Source organism: Hemitrygon akajei, chromosome 8 (genome assembly GCF_048418815.1).
Source record: "Hemitrygon akajei chromosome 8, sHemAka1.3, whole genome shotgun sequence".
Taxonomy (NCBI): Eukaryota; Metazoa; Chordata; class Chondrichthyes; order Myliobatiformes; family Dasyatidae; genus Hemitrygon; species Hemitrygon akajei.
In genome coordinates this window covers 97,121,589-97,139,788 of record NC_133131.1, presented here as the reverse complement: position 1 = coordinate 97,139,788, position 18,200 = coordinate 97,121,589, and the positions used below count along the sequence as shown (strand labels likewise).

The following is an 18,200-nucleotide window of genomic DNA, read 5'->3' as shown; positions in this document are numbered from 1 at the left end:
ATAATATATTTTACAAAGTTTTCATTAAATGTTTAAAAATTACAATTAAAAATGCTGTTTAATGGTACTTGCTCATGAAGTATTTTGCCTTCAGTGATTTGCAAATCAGGTGGAGAGACACTGAGAAATAGAATAACTAATGCACTTGGAGTCCTAATTGCTGGTAATTCACTAAAGTGGACACTCCAACCCTATTATATTTCATAATGCATTTGGAGCATGTTACGTCTTTTGTATCAAATCAAAATTAAGCAATTATCTTTAACATTCTTTCTGTTATGGCTTTTACCCATTGTTCGGGCTTTAACTTGTGATCTAATGAAGTGGAGGGTTAAACATCATTAACTTCCAATGCCAATCTTTAAGTTTCATATTGTTGTTCGAATCCAGCAGGAATTTAATAACATTTCTGTTCGTGGTTGCATGTAACCTGCATAGAAAAATTGGTGGTTATATTCAAAATCTTAATTATTTTCTCAGGTCTTGAAGTAACAGGCTATTATTGAGTGGTGACTTGTACAAAAGTATGAAGGATTTATAGAATGCTTTCTAATTAACTAAAGAGCAACAACATATTAGGATATAGACCTCATCTCCAAATTTGTTTGTCCCTGTAAAAAGTCTCTCAATGTTATTTTTTTCCCCAACAGCATATTACTCCAGACAGCTACATTCCATGTCTGTCTGATCTTTGTAAAGCCCTGTGGGAGGTCATGCTGAGTTACTATCGGACAATGTCGTGGCATGAGACACATGACAATGAAGAGTCTGCTCCAGCTTCTGGTAGGGAATGACATTACAAATTCAGCAGTGTTTGTTACTACCTTTGGAGTATATGAAATCAGCTTGTGTGGAATGATCTGTGGTTGGGATGCAAACAAAATTATTTCACTGTATCTTGGTACATATGACAATTGAAAAAAATATTACCTTGTTTCTTTAGTCACCCTATATGTCAGTTTCAAATGGTGGATAATATAGTGAAGCTGTGTATCATTACATTACACTTTTGAATAATACATTACATCATTCCTTCCTTTAATAAACTGAATGGAGTTTGACCAATTTTCTAATAGTGATACCAATACTGTACTATAACTTGTGTACAGTCGGCCCTCCTTAACCGCGGGGGATTGGTTCCGAGACCCCCCCGGGGGTCATAACCTGGGGACTGCCTGTACTTTTAAGCCATTTCTAGATTATTTATAATATCTAATACATTGTAAATGCTCAAACAACGAGGGCTGGAGAGAGAACTTCCGAGTTTTCCCGATCCGCCGTTGGTTGAATCCGCGGATAAGGAGGGCCGACTGTAGTTACTAAAATTTTTGTCCCTGTTTGGCTATTCTCTTTCTAATTGCCACTCTCTTAGCCTTTAAGTGAACAGAGAGACAAATAGCACAAAATGAAGGTCTAATGGGCTGCTAATGTTTCTTGGGAGAACAGAAACTCTTAAGTCTGTCTTAATTATCAATGCTTTTTAGTCAGTAAGTTAATGGCTTTAGTAATATATGTAGAAACCAAAAGCAGTATCACTGATGACTTTACCTTAAAGATAAGATAAAGATTAGTTTTATTTGTCATGTGTACTTAGAAGCATACAGTGAAATGTGTTGATTGCATCAAATCATATCAATGAGATTTGGATAGACCGCGAGCGTCACAGTGATTCTAGTGCCAGCATAGCATGCCCACCACTTAATAGCCCTAACTCGTACAACTTTTTTAGATTAGATTATGAGGACACTCAGTCCTCGTTTATAGTCATTTAGTAATGCATGCATTAAGAAATGATACAATGTTGCTCCAGTATGATATCACAAAAACACAAGACAGACCAAGACTAACTGACAAAAACCACATAATTATAACATACAGTTACAACAGTGCAAAGCAATACCGTAATTTGATAAGAGCAGACCATGGGCACGGTAAAAAAAAGTCTCAAAGTCCTCGATAGCCCATCATCTCACACAGACGGCAGAAGGAAGAAAAACTCTTCCTGCCATGAACCTCCAACACGGCAAAACTTCCCGATGCAGCCTCTGGAAGCATCCGACCACAGCCAACTCTGACTCCGTCCAAAAAATTCGAGCCTCCAACACCGAGCACCGAGCGCCATCTCTGCCGAGCACTTTGACCCCGGCCCCGGCCGCCAAGCAACAGGCAAAGCCGACCATTTGGGGCCTTCCTCTCCAGAGATTTTTCGATCACTCAGTAGCAGTGGCAGCTAAACAGGCATGTCAGAAATTTCACCAGATGTTCCTCTGTGCTTCTCACGTCCATCTCCATCAAATCAGGATTGTGCACGGCCCCTACTTACAGATAACAGATATTCATTCCTAGAGTGGCCGCTGTGCGCTGCCGTCGCGCCGCCATCTTCTCATGAAATATCTTAGGGATGTTGGAGGAAACTGGAGCATCCAGAGAAGACCCACGTAGCCACAGGGAGATCTTTCTAACTCCTTGCAGACAGTGGCTGAAATCAAACCCTGATCTTACAGTTGGTGATGTAAAATGTTCTGTTAACCGCTACACTACTGTACCTGTAGGAGGTGCAGCCAGCTGTAGCTGCTGACTGACCATGTGAGGGAACTGGATCTTGATGTGGATGCATTTAGGATCATCCAGAATGTTGAACAAATTGTAGACTAGAGTTTTAAGGAAGTTCTAAGGTCAAACTGCGGATAGTTTGGTGAGCACAAGGAGAATTATGGGGCAGAGACAGGGCAGGGGCCCACTGTGACCATTCCTGTCAGCAGCAGGTCTCTATTTGGATTCTGTGTGGAGGTATGTTCTCTTTTCAGGGCTCAGTAGTAGCAGCAGCCAGATCAGTCACACTATGCAGAAAATCCTGGAGGAGCTCAGCTGGCCAGGCAGCATCTATGGAAAAGAGTAAATAGTCGATGTTTCAGGCCAAGACCCTTCACCAGAGCCAGAGAAAAAGATGAGAAGTCAGAGTAAGAAGGTAGGGAGCGGGGAGGGAGAAATGTAAGGTAAAATAGGTGGCCACTGGGAGATCCCGCTGTTTCTGGTGGACAGAGCGCAGGTGCTTGGGGAAGTGGTTTCCCAGTGGTCACCCATTTTAATTCCACTTCTCATTCCCATTCTGACATGCCAGTCCATGGCTTCCTCTTCTGCTGCAATGAGGCCACATTCAGGTTGGAGGAGCAATGCCTTACATTCCATTTGGGTAGCTTCCAAACTGATGGCTGAACATCAAGTTCCCAAACTTACCAAAATCCCCCTCCTCCCTCGCCATTCCCCATTCCCATTTCCCCCTCTCACCTTGTCTCCTTACCTGCTCCTTCCCTTTTTCTTTTTTCCATGGTGTTCTGTCCTCTCCTGTCCGATTTCCCCCTTCTCCAGTCCTGTATCTCTTTCACCAATCAAATTCCCAGTTCTGTGCTTCACACCTCCCCTCTCCCAGTTTCGCCTGTCAGCTTGATTTTCTTCTTCCCTTCTCCCCACCTTCTTATTCTGACTTTTTATCTTTTTTTCTCCTCAGCCCGAAATGTCAACTGTTAACACTTTTCTATAGGTGCTACCTGGCCTGCTGAGATCCTCCAGCATTTTGTGGGTGTTGCTTTGATTTCTAGCATCTGCAGATTTTCTCTTGTTGGTAACACTATGGCCGGCTCTGCGGTTCAGCAAGGAAGAGTAAAATCAGGCAGAGCTGTGGCTGCAAAAGAGATGCCAGGATAGTGTGTTGTCTCCTAGGTGCCAGAGTCAGGGATGTCTCAGGGAGGCTGCAGAACATTTTCAAGGGGGAAGGATAAACGGCCAGAAGTCATGGTACATAGAGGATCGAAGTTGGTGACACTGATGATTCTTTGTCTTTTCTTAGATACTATAAACAGCCCGTGTTTTTTTTTCCCTTTTCTTTCTTCTTTTTTATATTAGTAAGTGGTTAGTTTGTTAGATTAGTTCTTGTATTTTGAGGTAATATTTTTTTTTCTCTTTTTCTTTTTTTGTTCCTTTTTCATATGGATATACCTAGTTTTTTTTTTGTCTATATTATATTTATATCATGTATGATTTGGGAAGACTTAACTATATTGTACTTATTGCTTATGTATCCTTTTATGCTCATTTTAATTTTGCAATTTTGTAATCCCAATAATTGTGTATCAATCTTACCATGTTGATATCAATAAAAAGATTGAAAAAGAAAAAGAAGTCATGGTACAGATTGGCACCAATATCATAGGTAGAAAGGGGGGAGATGTCCTGTGCAGTAAGTATATAGTAGAGTTAGGAAAGAGGCTGAAAAGCTCGACTTCAAAGGTGGTAATAAGAACATAAGAAATTACAGGAGTAGGGTCACCGAGCCTGCTCCATCATTCAATAAGATCATGGTTGCTCTGACCATCTCCACCTACCTACCTTTTCCTCATAACCCTTAATTCCCCTTCTATGCAAAAATATATCCAATCTTGTCTTAAATATATCTACTGAGTTAGCCTCCACTGCTTCATTGGGCAGAGAATTCCATAGATTCACCACTCTCTAGGAAAAGCAGTTCCTCCTCACCTCCACTCTAAATTTACTCCCCCAAATCTTGAGGCTATGTCCCCTAGATCTAGTCTCACCAACCAGTGGAAGTACCTTTCCTGCCTCTATCTTATCTATCCTTTCATAATTTTGTATGTTTCTATAAGAGCTCCTCTCATTCTTCCAAATTCCAGTGAGTACAGTCCCAGGTGACACAATCTCTCCTCATAGTCTTAACTCCCTTGTCTCTGGAATCAACTTGGTGAACCTCCTCTGCACCACCTCCAAAGCCAGTATATCTTTCTTCAAGAAGGAGATCATAGCTGTATGCAGTACTCCAGATGCAGCATAACCTCCCTGCTCTTAAATTCAATCCCTCTAGCAATGAGGACCAACGTTCCATTTGCCTTCTTGATAGTCTGCTAACCAAGTTTTTGCGATTCATGCACAAGCACTCTCTGGATTATTCCCAGTGGCACTTGCTAGTCAGGGCAGGAAAGGAAAGATGGAACAAATAAATGTGGCTGAGGAAATGGTACAGTGTTTCATGTTTTTGGATGATTGGAACCTCTTCTTGGGCAGGAGTGGCCTGTTCAAGAAGGGCGGGTTGCACTTTAAGGCTGGGTGGGGGGGGGGGGGGCGGTGAAGATCAAACTCCTGGCTAGTATTACTCAGGAGGGTTAAACTGGTTTTTGAGAAGGTTGGGACCAAAACACTAAGTCAGAAAGTGGAGTGATTGAGAGGAAGTTAGATGTCATGATGAGTAAGAATAAGCAGGAGCAAGATAATAGATACAATGTGACATACAGATTGAAGTTCATTTATTTTAATGTTAGGACTATTGTGGGTAAGGGCGAACTTAGAGTATGGATCAGTACATGGAACTATGATGCTTTGGCCATGCCATTGACTTGTTTGAAAAAGGGACAAGAATAGTTTCTTACCGTCAGGGATTTGTGTTCCAGAAATAAAAGGAGGCAAAAATGGTGGAAGGGGAAATTGTGCTATTGCTTAGAGATAATATCACAGCTTCACTTAGGATATATAAAGGAGGGCTCATCTACTGATTTTATATAGATAGAACTTTAAAAAAAAATATAGGTGCAATTACTGTGGGATATTGAGGAGCAAATGTGTAAGCAGATTATGTGAAGGTGTGAAAACATGGCTTCAACTTCCCTAATATAGACTGGGGCATCCTTAATGTGAGAGTTTTAGACAGAGTAGAATTTGCTCAATGCATCCAGGAGGGTTTATCAAATCAATATGGAGATAGTTCAATAAGAGGAGGAGCCATACTGGACCTGGTGTTGGGTAATGTGCCTGGCCAGTTGACTGATCTTTTTGTCAGGAAAAAGTGATCACAGCTCCTTAAATTTTAACATAGCTCCAATTAAGGATAAGTATAGACCTGTGGGAGAGTATTAAATCTGAACAGGGTAAATTATGGGGTGAATGTTAGGAAGTAACGTTATGAAGTGTTGGGTTCTGATGTTTTTTTAAAATTCAGGGTTCTTTCAGAAGTCAGAAAAGAGGCACAAAACTTGCTTCACACTGATAGAAAGGAAAATTGAAATGGATGGTAATAGGTGTCTGCTAAGCAAAGGGAGAAAGACAAAATGATCTAAGATGGTGCTGTCTTGTGGTGTAGCTCTTTTCATACTCCATAGACAAGGAAAATGCCATTCAAATTCATAGATAAGAGTCAATGAGTTGCTCATGAGTTGTTCAAATAATTCAGCACCGAGAAGATTCCAGAACTCTCCAGAATTGTTCCAATCTAACCACTAGGAGGCACACTGAACTACTACATAATCATACTGTGACCATTGGGAAGCAAGTAAAAAGTTGCTTGCAAAAAAGTAATTATGTTTATAAAAAGCAATTAATTGTTAAACTGCAAAGAGAAAAACAGTTGAACAGTCTAATCTAAATAAACAGATCCAACAAAAAGAACTAGAGAGAGTTAGTGGGAACAACTGTTTTTAGGCAAGTACACACCTGATGTGGAAGATGTTTAAAGAAGTGCACAGGGCAGCTATGTTCCGGTAGAAGGAAAGACAAGGTTGGCAAGGGAACAATACCTTGGAAATTGAAAGATGTGGTGATTTTAGTCAAAAAAGAAAGATGAGCCACATATAAGCTTTGGCTGGCTAAGTGAAACTGTTTTTAAGGATTATAAAGAAGCCAGAAAAGAACTTGAGGGATTGAGGAGAATCTGGAGGGGCCATTAAATGTCCCGAGTAAGTCCGATTAAGGAGAATCTGAAGGCATTTATCTATAGATCAAGAACAAGAGGATAACTGGAGAGTAGGTAGAACCACTCTATGGTAAAGGAGGGAACATGTTCTTGAAGATGGAGGATGTGGGTGAGGTTCTAAATGAGTATTTTATAAGGATGGGGAGATCAGTGTGGTTCTCGTGTTTAGGCATTTAAAATCAATTAAGGTAGTGTTGAGTCTTTTAAAGAATATTATGGTGGAATGTCGCCAGGGCCTGATGGGATATTTCCCAGGTTATTGAGAGAGAGATGAGATGAGATTGGTGGGGCTCTGATCAATATCTTTGTGTCCTCTCTAAGCACAGGTGAGATCTCAGATGACTTGCAAGTAGCTAATGTTGTTCCATTATTCAAGAAAGGAAACAGGGATAATCCTAGAAACTGTAGACTAGTGTGTCAGTGGTGCGGTGATTACAGGAGAGAATTTTGCCAGATAGGATTTTTGAACATTTGGAAACTCATGGCCTAATTAGGGGCAGTCAGTGTAGTATTGTGTGACGCAAATTGTACTAACTTGATTGGGGTTTTTAAGAAGGTAATGAGGGTATTGATGAAGGTAAAGCTGTGGATGTTGTCCATGTGCATTTTCATAAGACATTTGAGAAGATCCCTCATGTGAGACTCTTCCAGAAGATTAAATGCATTAGATTCACAGTGACTTGGCAGTTTGGTTCAGAATTGCCTTACCCATGGAAGACAGTGGGTATTGGTATATGGAACTTATTCTGGCTGGAGTTTTGTGATGAGTGGCTTTCTACAGGGGACCACATGAGGCCTGCTGTGTGATCTGTATAGAAATTTAGATGGATGGGTTTGTAATGTTGCAGGTGATATAAAAATTGTTGTGGATATGGAGACTGCTGAAAGATACAAGTTCAGTTGCAGATATGACCAGAAAAATGGCCGCTGGATTTTAATGTAGCCAAATATGAAGAATTGCACCTTGGGAAATCATGTAAAGGAATAGTACATTGTGAATGGCAGGATCCTTACCAGTATTAATGTGCAGAAAAATCCTGAGGGCCAAGTCCATAGCTCTATGAAAGTGGCTTTGCTGGTTGATAGGGTGTGCATAGAAGGCATATGGCATGTTTGTGTTTATTCATTGTGTAAATGAGTTCAAAGGTTAGGAAAATATGTTGCAGCTTGTTTAAAAACTCAAGTTAGGCTGCTTTTGGAATATTGCATTTGATTCTGGTTGCCCCATTGTAGGGAGGATGTTGGGGCTTAGGAGAGTGTGATTCAGAGGCTTTGCTGTATGCTGCCTGGATTAAAGGGTGTGTGCTATAAGGAGAGGCTGGACAAACTTGCATTGCTTTATCCAAAACACCAGAGGTTCAGGTGAGATCTGATAGAGGTGTGTAAGAATGAGGCGCAGAGATAAACATCTGGTATTTTTATCGCAGTGTTCAAATGTCAGATACCGGAGGGCATGCATTTAAGGAGAAAGGAGAAAGGGGATACGTTTAAAGGAGTGGGGCAATGTTTTTTTACACACAGGTCAGTAGGTGCCTGGTTGTGGTTGGTGGTGGAATAAGGGCATTTGAGAGGCTCTTCAGTAGGCATAAGAATGTACAGGAAATGGAAGGATATGGACATTATTTATGTAGAAGCAATTAATTGGGCATATGATAATTAATTAGCTCAGCACATCATGGTTTGAAAAGCCTTTTCCTATGCTGTATTTTCTATGTATATTGATCTAAAACAGCATTCAGATCTATTTTCAAAGTAAACAACGACAAGTAATGGAATGCTTGTTCGGTTTGACTATAACCATTTTTTGCAGAAGTCACCAAATGTTTTAATGCTTGAGTTTCTTAGTTTTATTTAACATACATTATATCTGCATAGTAGACAAAAGAATGAAAAATAACAGGGATTTTCATTTACATTAACTATTTACCACTTGGGCAAGTTATTTAAATAAAGTTCATATTATGTTTTGGAGCCTTTACCTCTGAGTCAGTAGGTTTTAGTGCTACTTGAGCAGAGAATCTGAAGTTCTCTCGAGTGCATGCAGATGAAATGCTTTTGAAGGGATTGTAGTAAATATTGTTTATTAACAGAAAATGTTTACCAGTCCAAGTGGATGTAAAACATCATCATGTAGTATTTCATAAAGGGTGGTAAAAACTCTCCATGTTGTGTGCTATATTTATCCCTTGATCAATTTCAGTGAAATTAGATTTGATAGTACGTCACTGTTTTGAGAGTCACTTTAAATCAAATTAGCACTTGAGGTCTGAAAGCTTCTTGCAGTGCATGCTGCCTCATCTGGCATTCTGGTGAAGTGGATAATGCTCATCTATTGGGCAGCAAAATGAAGAATTGTTGAATTTTATTTAATTGTCTTTATTTTTATTATATTAAATTTCTTAATTGTTACTCCAACTTGATAGGTCTTGCGTGAATTTTCAGAGTTGGTTCAAGATGCAGAAGTTTGCAGAGTAGTCTTTGTTAGCTTCAGGCATCTATGTGGTAGAAACAATCATTCTTGTATCATGGGATAACTGGAATAATATGCACTAGGCACACGGTATGCCACAGGCTGTTGTAAGGCAAGAGGAGCGGGGAGGGGAAAGGTACTCAGTGGCCATTGCTGCCCAGGATATTAAAGGTATAATTTTGCAGCTGAATCTTAGTAAGGGTCAGTGAAAGCTTTATCTGTGCTTCCACGAGAATGTCCTTGATGAAATATGCCACATAATCACAAGGGTTCAAACTCAGAATGGGACAGTGAATGTATGGCCAGTAACTGTTAATGAATTTTTATACATTTGGCTTTTTCTAGGGTGGAGCTGAAAATACTTAAAACATCTTACAGTGGCCATTCATAATGGTTACAAATTTCATTTACGTAGAGAGATAATGGAGACACCAGAGTCTGCAACTGCTGTAATCTAGACCAATAAACAAACTGCTGGAGGAGCTGAGTGAGTCAGGAGCATCTGTGGAAGCAAAAGGATGGTGAACTTTTCAGATCAAGACCCTGGACTGTGACTGAGAGGGTCTAGAGGAGCCAGCTGGTATAGAGAGTTGAGGGGAAGGGGTAAAGCGGGAGCTGACAGTTGACAAGTCAGTCTCAGTGACAAGGCTTCGCTGGACAGATAGACCCAAGTGAGAGGAGGGGAAGTTGTGACAGCAGCTGGGAAATTATTGGAGACGGTGAAGGGCTGCAGATTATAGAATCTGATTTTGAAATAAAGGTAATGAATGAGGCCAAACAGGAGTGATGCAGGGCAGATGGGAACAGTGGGGGTAAGAGGAAGAGATGAAGTAGGTAGAGTATGGATGTAACAGGCAAATGGAACGAGGTCAGGCAGAGGAAAGAAAGTTGGTAATGGAGCTGGGTGGTGGGATTAGGATTTGGAATGAAGGGGATGAGTGAGAGGACCTTGGTGGATAAATTCAAATTGAAATAGATGCAAACCATTTCAAGTCCCCTTCCCATTCCCAGACTGACGAGTTCTTGGCCATCTCCACTGCCAACAGAACATCACCTCATATTCCATTAGGGTAATCTACAATCCAATGACATGAACATTGACATCTGCAAGTGTTAAACTAACTCACGCCCCTCTGTTCCTTTTTCTCTCCTTCTCATGTACTCAATCAACTCTTTCCCCCATACTCATTCGTCATCTGGTTCCATCTGCCTCTCTCATCCACACATTCTACTCACTCGATTCCCTCCTTTTCCTCATTGTTCTCAACTGTCCTGCATTCCTCCCCTCTATTTTACTAGTAACCTTTCTTATTTTTATATCATTTTCCATAATCTGCAGCCCCTTGTCATCACCAATCACCTCCCAGCCTCTCTTGCTTTTTCCACATCTCCCTCCCACACTTGGCTACAGCTCTTGGCTCACTCTACTTGTTCAGCTCATTATACCAGATATCTCCCCTTAACATGACCTGAAAAACTGATTATCCCTTTCCCTCCACATTTGATGCATGACCTTCTGAGTTCCACCTGTATTTTGTTTTCTGCTTGAGGTAGATAGGTAATGTGGCTGTATAAGGTGAATCTTTTGTTATTTATGTACAGGATGAGTGCATCAGTTTCAAGACCTATAGACCAGTTTTGACTCATAGATAATTATGTGTTAGAATATAATGATGAAGGTAGAGTCAAATGGAGATTATCAGGGTGGGGCTTGCATATGAAGGTGGTCCAGCTTAATCAGTGGCCTTTTTGCCTCCCAGGTGCCAGAGTCTCAGGACATCGTGGACTGAGTCTTCAGCAGTCTTAAGTGGGTGGGGGGGGGGTGTGGGAGAGGTGAACAACCAGAAGTTGTAGTCTATGTAGATACCAATGACATGGGTAGGAAGAGTGACGAGGTTCTGTAAAGTGAGCTCAGGGAGTTGGGTACTAAGTTAAAGGGCAGGACTGTCCTTTACAGAACTCACTTTACAGAACCTCATCACTCTCCCTGTTCTGACCCATTCCGCATGCTATTGGGGCCAGAACTAGGAAGATCATACAGTTTAACATGTAGCTAAGGAGTTTTTGTTATAGGAGGGAGGACATCAGATTTTTGGATCATTGGGCTCCCTTCCAGGGAAGCTGGGACCTGTATAGAAGAGAGGGTTTGTGCCTGAACTGGAGGGGAAGTAATATCCTAGCGGGAAGGTTTGCTAGTGCTGTACAGTGTAGTTTAACCTAGAGTTACAGGGGGATGGGAACCAGAGTGCCATAACAGATAGTAGAGATGTTGTGAAGACATATGTTGTTAAGACCTCGGACAAAGTCAGGAATCAAAGGGTTGAGCATAGTGCGACTAATGTTTGGAGCTGTGTATATTTCAAAGCAAGTATTGTAGGAATGGCAGGTAAGCTCAGCATGGATCAACAAATGGAATTGTGATATCGTACCCATTAGTGAGGGCAAGAGGGGTAGGACTGGTAGCTCAATATTCTGGAGTTCCATTGTTTTTAGATGTGACAGAATGAAAAAGATTAAAGATGGAGGGGTGGAAAATGTCACGGCAGTGCTCAGGACACAATGGAGTACTTGCCTAGCGAGGCTTTATGCTGTAACTGAGGAGTAAGAAAGTTATGACCATGTTAATGGGGTTATATTGTAGACCACCCAATAGGATTTAGAGGAACAAATTTTTAGAGAGATTGCAGACTGTTGCAAGAAACAAGGTTGTTTTCAAAGTAATAGGTAATTTTAATATTTCACATATTGACTGGGTTTCCCATATTGTAAAATGACTAGATGGAATAAAGTCTGTCAAATGGGATCAGGAAAGTTTCCTTAATCAGTATGTTGCTGTCCCAACAAGAGAACTTGTGATTCTTGATCTGGTTTTCAGGGATTGAGACAGGTGACAGAAGTTTGTGTAGGAAAACACTTTGCATCTAGTGATCATAATGCCATTAGTGTCAAAGTAAATATCGATAAAGATAGGTCTGGTCTGCAGGTTGAGATTCTGCATTGGAGAAAGGCCAATTTTGATGGTATCAGAAAGGATCTGGCGAGTGTGGATTTGGACAGGCTGTTTTCAGGCAAAGTTTTACATGGTAATTAGGAGGCCTTCAAAAGTGAAGTTTTGAGAGTAGAGAGATTGTATATGCCTGTATGAATAAAAAGTAATGATAATAGGTTTAGGGAACCTTGGTTTTTAGAGATATTGAGGCCCTGGTTTTAAAAAAAAATAAAAGGAGGTGCATAGCACGAAGAGGCAGGTAGGAACAAATGAAGTAGTTAAGGAGTATAAGAAATGCAGGAGAACACTTAAAAAAGAAACTAAGATGGCTAAGTGAAGGCATGAGGTTGTCCTAGCAGACAATGTGAAGGAGAATCCTAAGAGATCCTACAGGTACGTTAAGAGGAAAAGTATTGTAAGGGACAAAATTGGTCCTCTGGAAACACAGGATGGGAATGTATGCATGGAGCCAAGAGATGAGATTGGAAATGGATGTTTTTGCATCCGCACTTACTCGGCAGATGCACACAAAGTCTATGGAAGTGAGGCAAAGCAATATCGAGGGCATGGACCCTATACAGATAACAGAGGGGGGAGGTATTTGCTCTTGCGACAGATCCCCAGGGCCTTACAGGGTGTTCCTTCGCACCCTGTAGGAGGCAAGTGCAGAAATTGCAGCAGCCGTAGCAAAGGTATTTAAATCTTTGTTAGTGGCAGGGAGGTACCGGAGGCTTGCAGGATAGCTATTGTTACGCTGTTCAAGAAAGTCTAAAAATAAACCAGAAAATCGTAGGCCAGCGAACCTGACGTCACTAGTGGAAAAGTTATTGAAAAGTATTCTAAGGGACTATAAATAAGTGTTTGGATAGACATGGTCTGATTAAGGATAGTCAGCATGGCTTTGTGCATAATAGGTCATGTCTAACCAGAGTTTTTGGAGAAAGTTACCAGGAAAGTTGATGAGGACAAGGCAATGAATTCAAAGTATACAACTCTAAGATTCTTCTTCACTGGATAGCCATGAAACCAAGAAAAAAAAGAACGGTAACACAATCATTGATCCCCAAGTCCCTCTCCCGTGCATGAAACACAACAAGAACATTAACCCCGAACCCCCTCACTCCACACAAAATGCAAAGAGAACATCAGCTTCCAAATCCTCTCGCTGCACAAAGAAACTGCAAAATAAGCAACAAGAGCATCAACCCCGTGGCCCCTGCCCCCCGCATAAAATACCACAAGAACATTGACCCCTACAAAAATAAACGCGAAAAAGTGGGCAAAAAGCACAGAACTTAAAAAAAAACTTCAAGACTGGCACAAAAGATCTATAGACCATAGTCCAAATCCATATCCATATCCTAAATGCAGAAAACCTCGGTAACTTCTCTGGGCACAGCAGGAGGCTACACAAGCTCCCCTCTCCGGCAGCAGAGCCATCCCACCAGTGATCAGAAGGCAGGTAGCCAATGCTCATCTTCCACACTTGCTTCGATATTTCAGACTCTCGTTGCTTTAATCAGTGAACTGGAATTGAACATCGGTTCTCCACCCCCTGCACTCCCCCTCACAGCCTCCTCACCTTGAAGCTCGCTGCCTTTTGGAATCCTGCAGACAACCAAGTGCTGGAGAACCCAAATGATCTCCAAATTGCAAATCACAGGCTCTAGCAGTTCCAGAAGCACATTCAAGAAGACACAAAAGTTGTCTACGTGGCCTTGATTTAGCAGGGCATTTGACAAGATCCTGCTTGGGAGGTTGATAAGAAGGTTCAATCACTTGGAATTGAAGATGCACTGGTAAACTGGATTTGACATTGTCTTTATGGGAGGAACCAGACAGTGGCAGTAGATGGTTGTGCCTCTGACCAGAATCCTGTGACTGATGGAGTGCCCAAGGGATTGGTGCCAGGTCTTTTGTTGTTTGTCATCTAAATCAATGATCTGGATGATGATGTGGTTAATTAGATCAGCAGATTAGTAGATTACACTAAGACAATGAGGAAGACTATCAGAGTTTGCAGAAGTATTTGCATCAGCAGCAAAAATATTGGGACCACCCTCAGTAGGTCTTACACAGAGAATGGTAGGGAACTGTGAAGTGCTGTAGAAGAAAGAAATCTGGGAATACAGGTCCATAATTCATTGAAAGTGATGGAATCATAAAGAAAGCTTTTAGCTCAGTGTCTTTGATAAATCAAAAGTATTGAGTATAGATATCGGGATGTTATATTAAACTTGTATAGGGTGTTGGTGAGGATTAATTTTGGAGTATTGTGTGAAGTTTTGGTCACCTACCTACAGGAAATATTTAAATAGGATTGAAGGAGTACAGAGAAAATTTACAAGAATGTTGCTGGGACTGGAGAAGATAAATTTTAAGGAAAGATTAAATAGGTTAGGACTATGCCTTAGAACACAGAAGACTGAAGCGAGATTTGATAGAGATATACAAAATTATGAGGGGTTTATATAGAGCAGGCTTTTTCCACTGAGGTTGGGTGGGACTACAACCAGAAGTCATGGCTTAGGGTGAAGGATGAGATGTTTAAGTGGAACATGAAGGGAAACTTAAGTCTTAAGTTTATGAGAGTGTGGAATGAGCTGCCAGTGCAAATGGTGCATGCAAACTCAATTTCAACGATCCAGAAAAGTTCGGATGGACACATCTATGCGTATGGAGTGTTATGGTCCCGGTGCAGGTCAATGGGAGTAGGCAGTTTAAATGGTTCTAAAGTGTGAAAGGACCTGTTTCTGTACTTTTCTATGACTCTATGACCTGATAACTGTTGGACAAGTAGTAAGGCCTGGGTCCTTCTCATACTGCATGCCTGCCTTGCTCTTGGTCACATCCTGCAATCCAGTTCATAGAGTCAAAGAGAGTGAGTCGTAAAGCCGTTCAGCCCACTGAGTAACTCTGATCTATTAAAGACCCATTAACACTAATTATGCATTCATCCCATTTCTATTCTGTACCTCCACCCCACATTCTCATCAACACCCCTCCTCCTCCCTCTGCACCCCCCAATCAGCACTTTAGCAGAATTTACAATGGTCACCTACATGTTTTTGAGATATGTGAAGGAATTGGAGTAATCACTTTGAGAATGTGTGAACTCCACACAAACAGCACCTGCAGTCAGGATTGACTCTGACTCTAGGACCATAAGTCCTGGGAGCAGAATCAGGCCATTCAGCCCATTGAGTTTTCTCCGCCCTTCAGTTATGGCTGATCCTGGATCCCACTCAACCCCAAATACCTGCCTTCTCACCATATCATTTGATACCCTGACCAATTAAAAAACAATTAACTTCCATCTTAAATATATGCGTGGATTCGTCTCCACTGCAGCCTGTGACAGAGGAAACATCCTCTCCATAACCACCCTATATAGTCATAGAAACATAGAAAACATACAGCATAATACAGGCCCTTCAGCCCACAAAGCTGTGCCGAACATGTCTCTACCTTAGAACTACCTAGGCTTTACCCATTGCACTTTATTTTTCTAAGCTCCATGTAGCCATCCAGGAGTCTCTTAAAAGACCCTATCGTTTCCTCCTCCACCACTGTCGCCGGCAGCTCAGTAAGTTTCAGTGAGATCCCTCTGCATTCTTCCAGTGCGTACAGGCCCAAAGCTGCCAGATTCTCCTCATATGTTAGCCCCTTTATCCCCGGAACCAACCTCGTGAATCTCCAATGACAACATATCCTTTCTGAGATATGGGGCCCAAAACTATTGACAACATTCCAAATGTGGTCTGACCAGTGTCTTATAAAGGCTCAGAATTGAAAATACACTTGGACTAAGATGTTAACTGAACTGTGCTATCATCAGTTGATTTGCCACCTGTCTTCAGGAGTTTTGGCCCACTTATGATCAAGACTCCCTCGAGGTGGTGGGCCAGCAGTGCTAAAGCACCACCTCCCACTGGTGAGCTTAAAAACTTGGCATCTGCCCCTGTTAGAGTTGTTGGTCGCTTCCATCCAACAGATAGTCTACTCTTCGGGTGTCTATGCAACTACTGAAGGGTTTGCAAAACACTGTCCAACTTTCTGCCCCTCTGGACGTACCTGGCCCACACCCATGATGATCCTGTCTCTGCTACCTCAGCTACAGCCCTGCTGGTTGACTTGATCCCTCTTCTAGTGAAGTCAAGATCATGCAGCCACTTCTGGAAAGTGAATGCAATAAAGCCACTGTAACCTACTTCGAATAGATAGCATGAGACCTTCCACCCTCTGTCTCTGCACTCTGATCTTAATTCTGCATATTTGGTTAACGTGCGCTCATGGGCTTCATCGATGTTGTTTTCCCAGGGGACTATGAGTTCACCAATAGCCACTTCTCAACTGGTGCTAGACCATACGATTATATCTGGACACAATGTGGTGAAAGCTATTTGCTCTGGGAAACTGCCTTTCTCATCCATATCGGCCTTGACACACCAATCATTAGCTGAAGAAAGTATGCTTGATCATGGGCCTGCGCTGTACACCCTTGACTTGGAGCCTTCTTTCACAAATGATATGCGATGTTCTGTGCAGCATGGGACATGAGATAAGTTGTGCTGCAGTACTCTCTGCTCAACCGCTTCTGTTACAACTTTGAGAACATTGTTATGTCTCCAAGTGTACATGCTGCTGGAAAGATTGACTCTGCATGCACTCAAAATATGTTGAAGTGTTTCATTCTTGCCACAAGCAGCACACCTGTCTGTCTTATCTTCATACCAGGTGCTGAGGTTGGCAGGTGTTGGGAGCAGGTTGTACACTGCTCTGCATAGAAAAGAAATGCAGAGCGGTGCCATCTGCCACAGAACATTCCAAGATAGATGTCGTTGTTCAACGCTTTCCCACCAGGTCCAAGCCCCTTGTTTGGCCAGCATTTTCCCCTTGCTTTTATATTCTATTCCCCTCGAAATAAATGTCAACATTGCATTTGCCTTCTTTACCACGGACTCAACCTGTAAAATAACCTTCACGTCGTCTTGCACAAGGACTCCCAAGACCCTCTGCACCTCTGATGTTTGAACTTTCTCCCCGTTTAGATAATAGTCCATACTATTGCTACTTTTACCAAAATGCACGATCATACATTTTCCAACACTGTATTCCATCTGCTACTTTGCCCATTCTCCCAACTTGTCTAAGTCCTCCTGCAATTTTATTGCTTCCTCAGCACTACCTACCACTCCACCTATTTTCGTATCATCCACAAACTTTGTCACAAAGCTATCAATTCCATTATCTAAATCATTAACAAACAATATGAAAAGTAGCGGTCCCAATACAAGCCCCTGAGGAATACCACTAGTCACCAGCAGCCAACCAGAAAAGGCTCCTTTTATTCCCACTTATTGCCTCCTGCCTGTCAGCCATTCATTTATGCATACAGGTATCTTTCCTGTAATGCCATAGGATTTTACCTTGTTAAGCAGCCTCATGTATGGCATATGATAGCAACCCTTCCAGCTGTACCACTTTTCCATACTACAGGGCTAATTACCGTAGATTTCGCACTACAGAGCGCACCTGATTAAAAGCCGCTGGCTCTAATTTTAGAAAGAAAATCAATTTTGTACTTGTACAAGCCGCACCGGATTTTAGGCCGCACCGGATTTTCGGCCGCAGGTGTCCCACGTTGTAATATGAGATATTTACACAGAAAGATATTACACGTGAGGATTTTTTAACTTTTAATTAAATCCATATGGTAACATAAACAAATACATATTGCAAATGCTTTTTTTCGAACCGTGCCTCTAACACGGCTACTTTTAAATATACATACGTATCGGTAACACACAAGTTACGTTGCGTATACTTTTTTACTGAACAACATTCCAATATCTCCTAACGACTGGTAAAACATATATATACTGCAGCCTACCAGGAAAAGTTATTGATCGCCTTTAACTTAAAAGCAGCGTTCGCTCAGATCTAATGCCACTCGCCCCCACCTTCCCGTTTATCGCAAACCGGTA

General features: G+C 41.6%; 1 protein-coding gene across 1 annotated transcript in view; it reads left to right on the top strand.

The window, feature by feature from the left end:
* The window catches only part of vps50 (VPS50 EARP/GARPII complex subunit), a 203,743-nt gene that overhangs the window by 98,871 nt on the left and 86,672 nt on the right, over positions 1 to 18,200 (top strand). Inside the window, exon 13 of the mRNA XM_073054232.1 lies at positions 651 to 783. Coding sequence (XP_072910333.1) covers positions 651 to 783 — 133 coding nt within the window. The remainder of the gene's footprint in view (positions 1 to 650; positions 784 to 18,200) is intronic.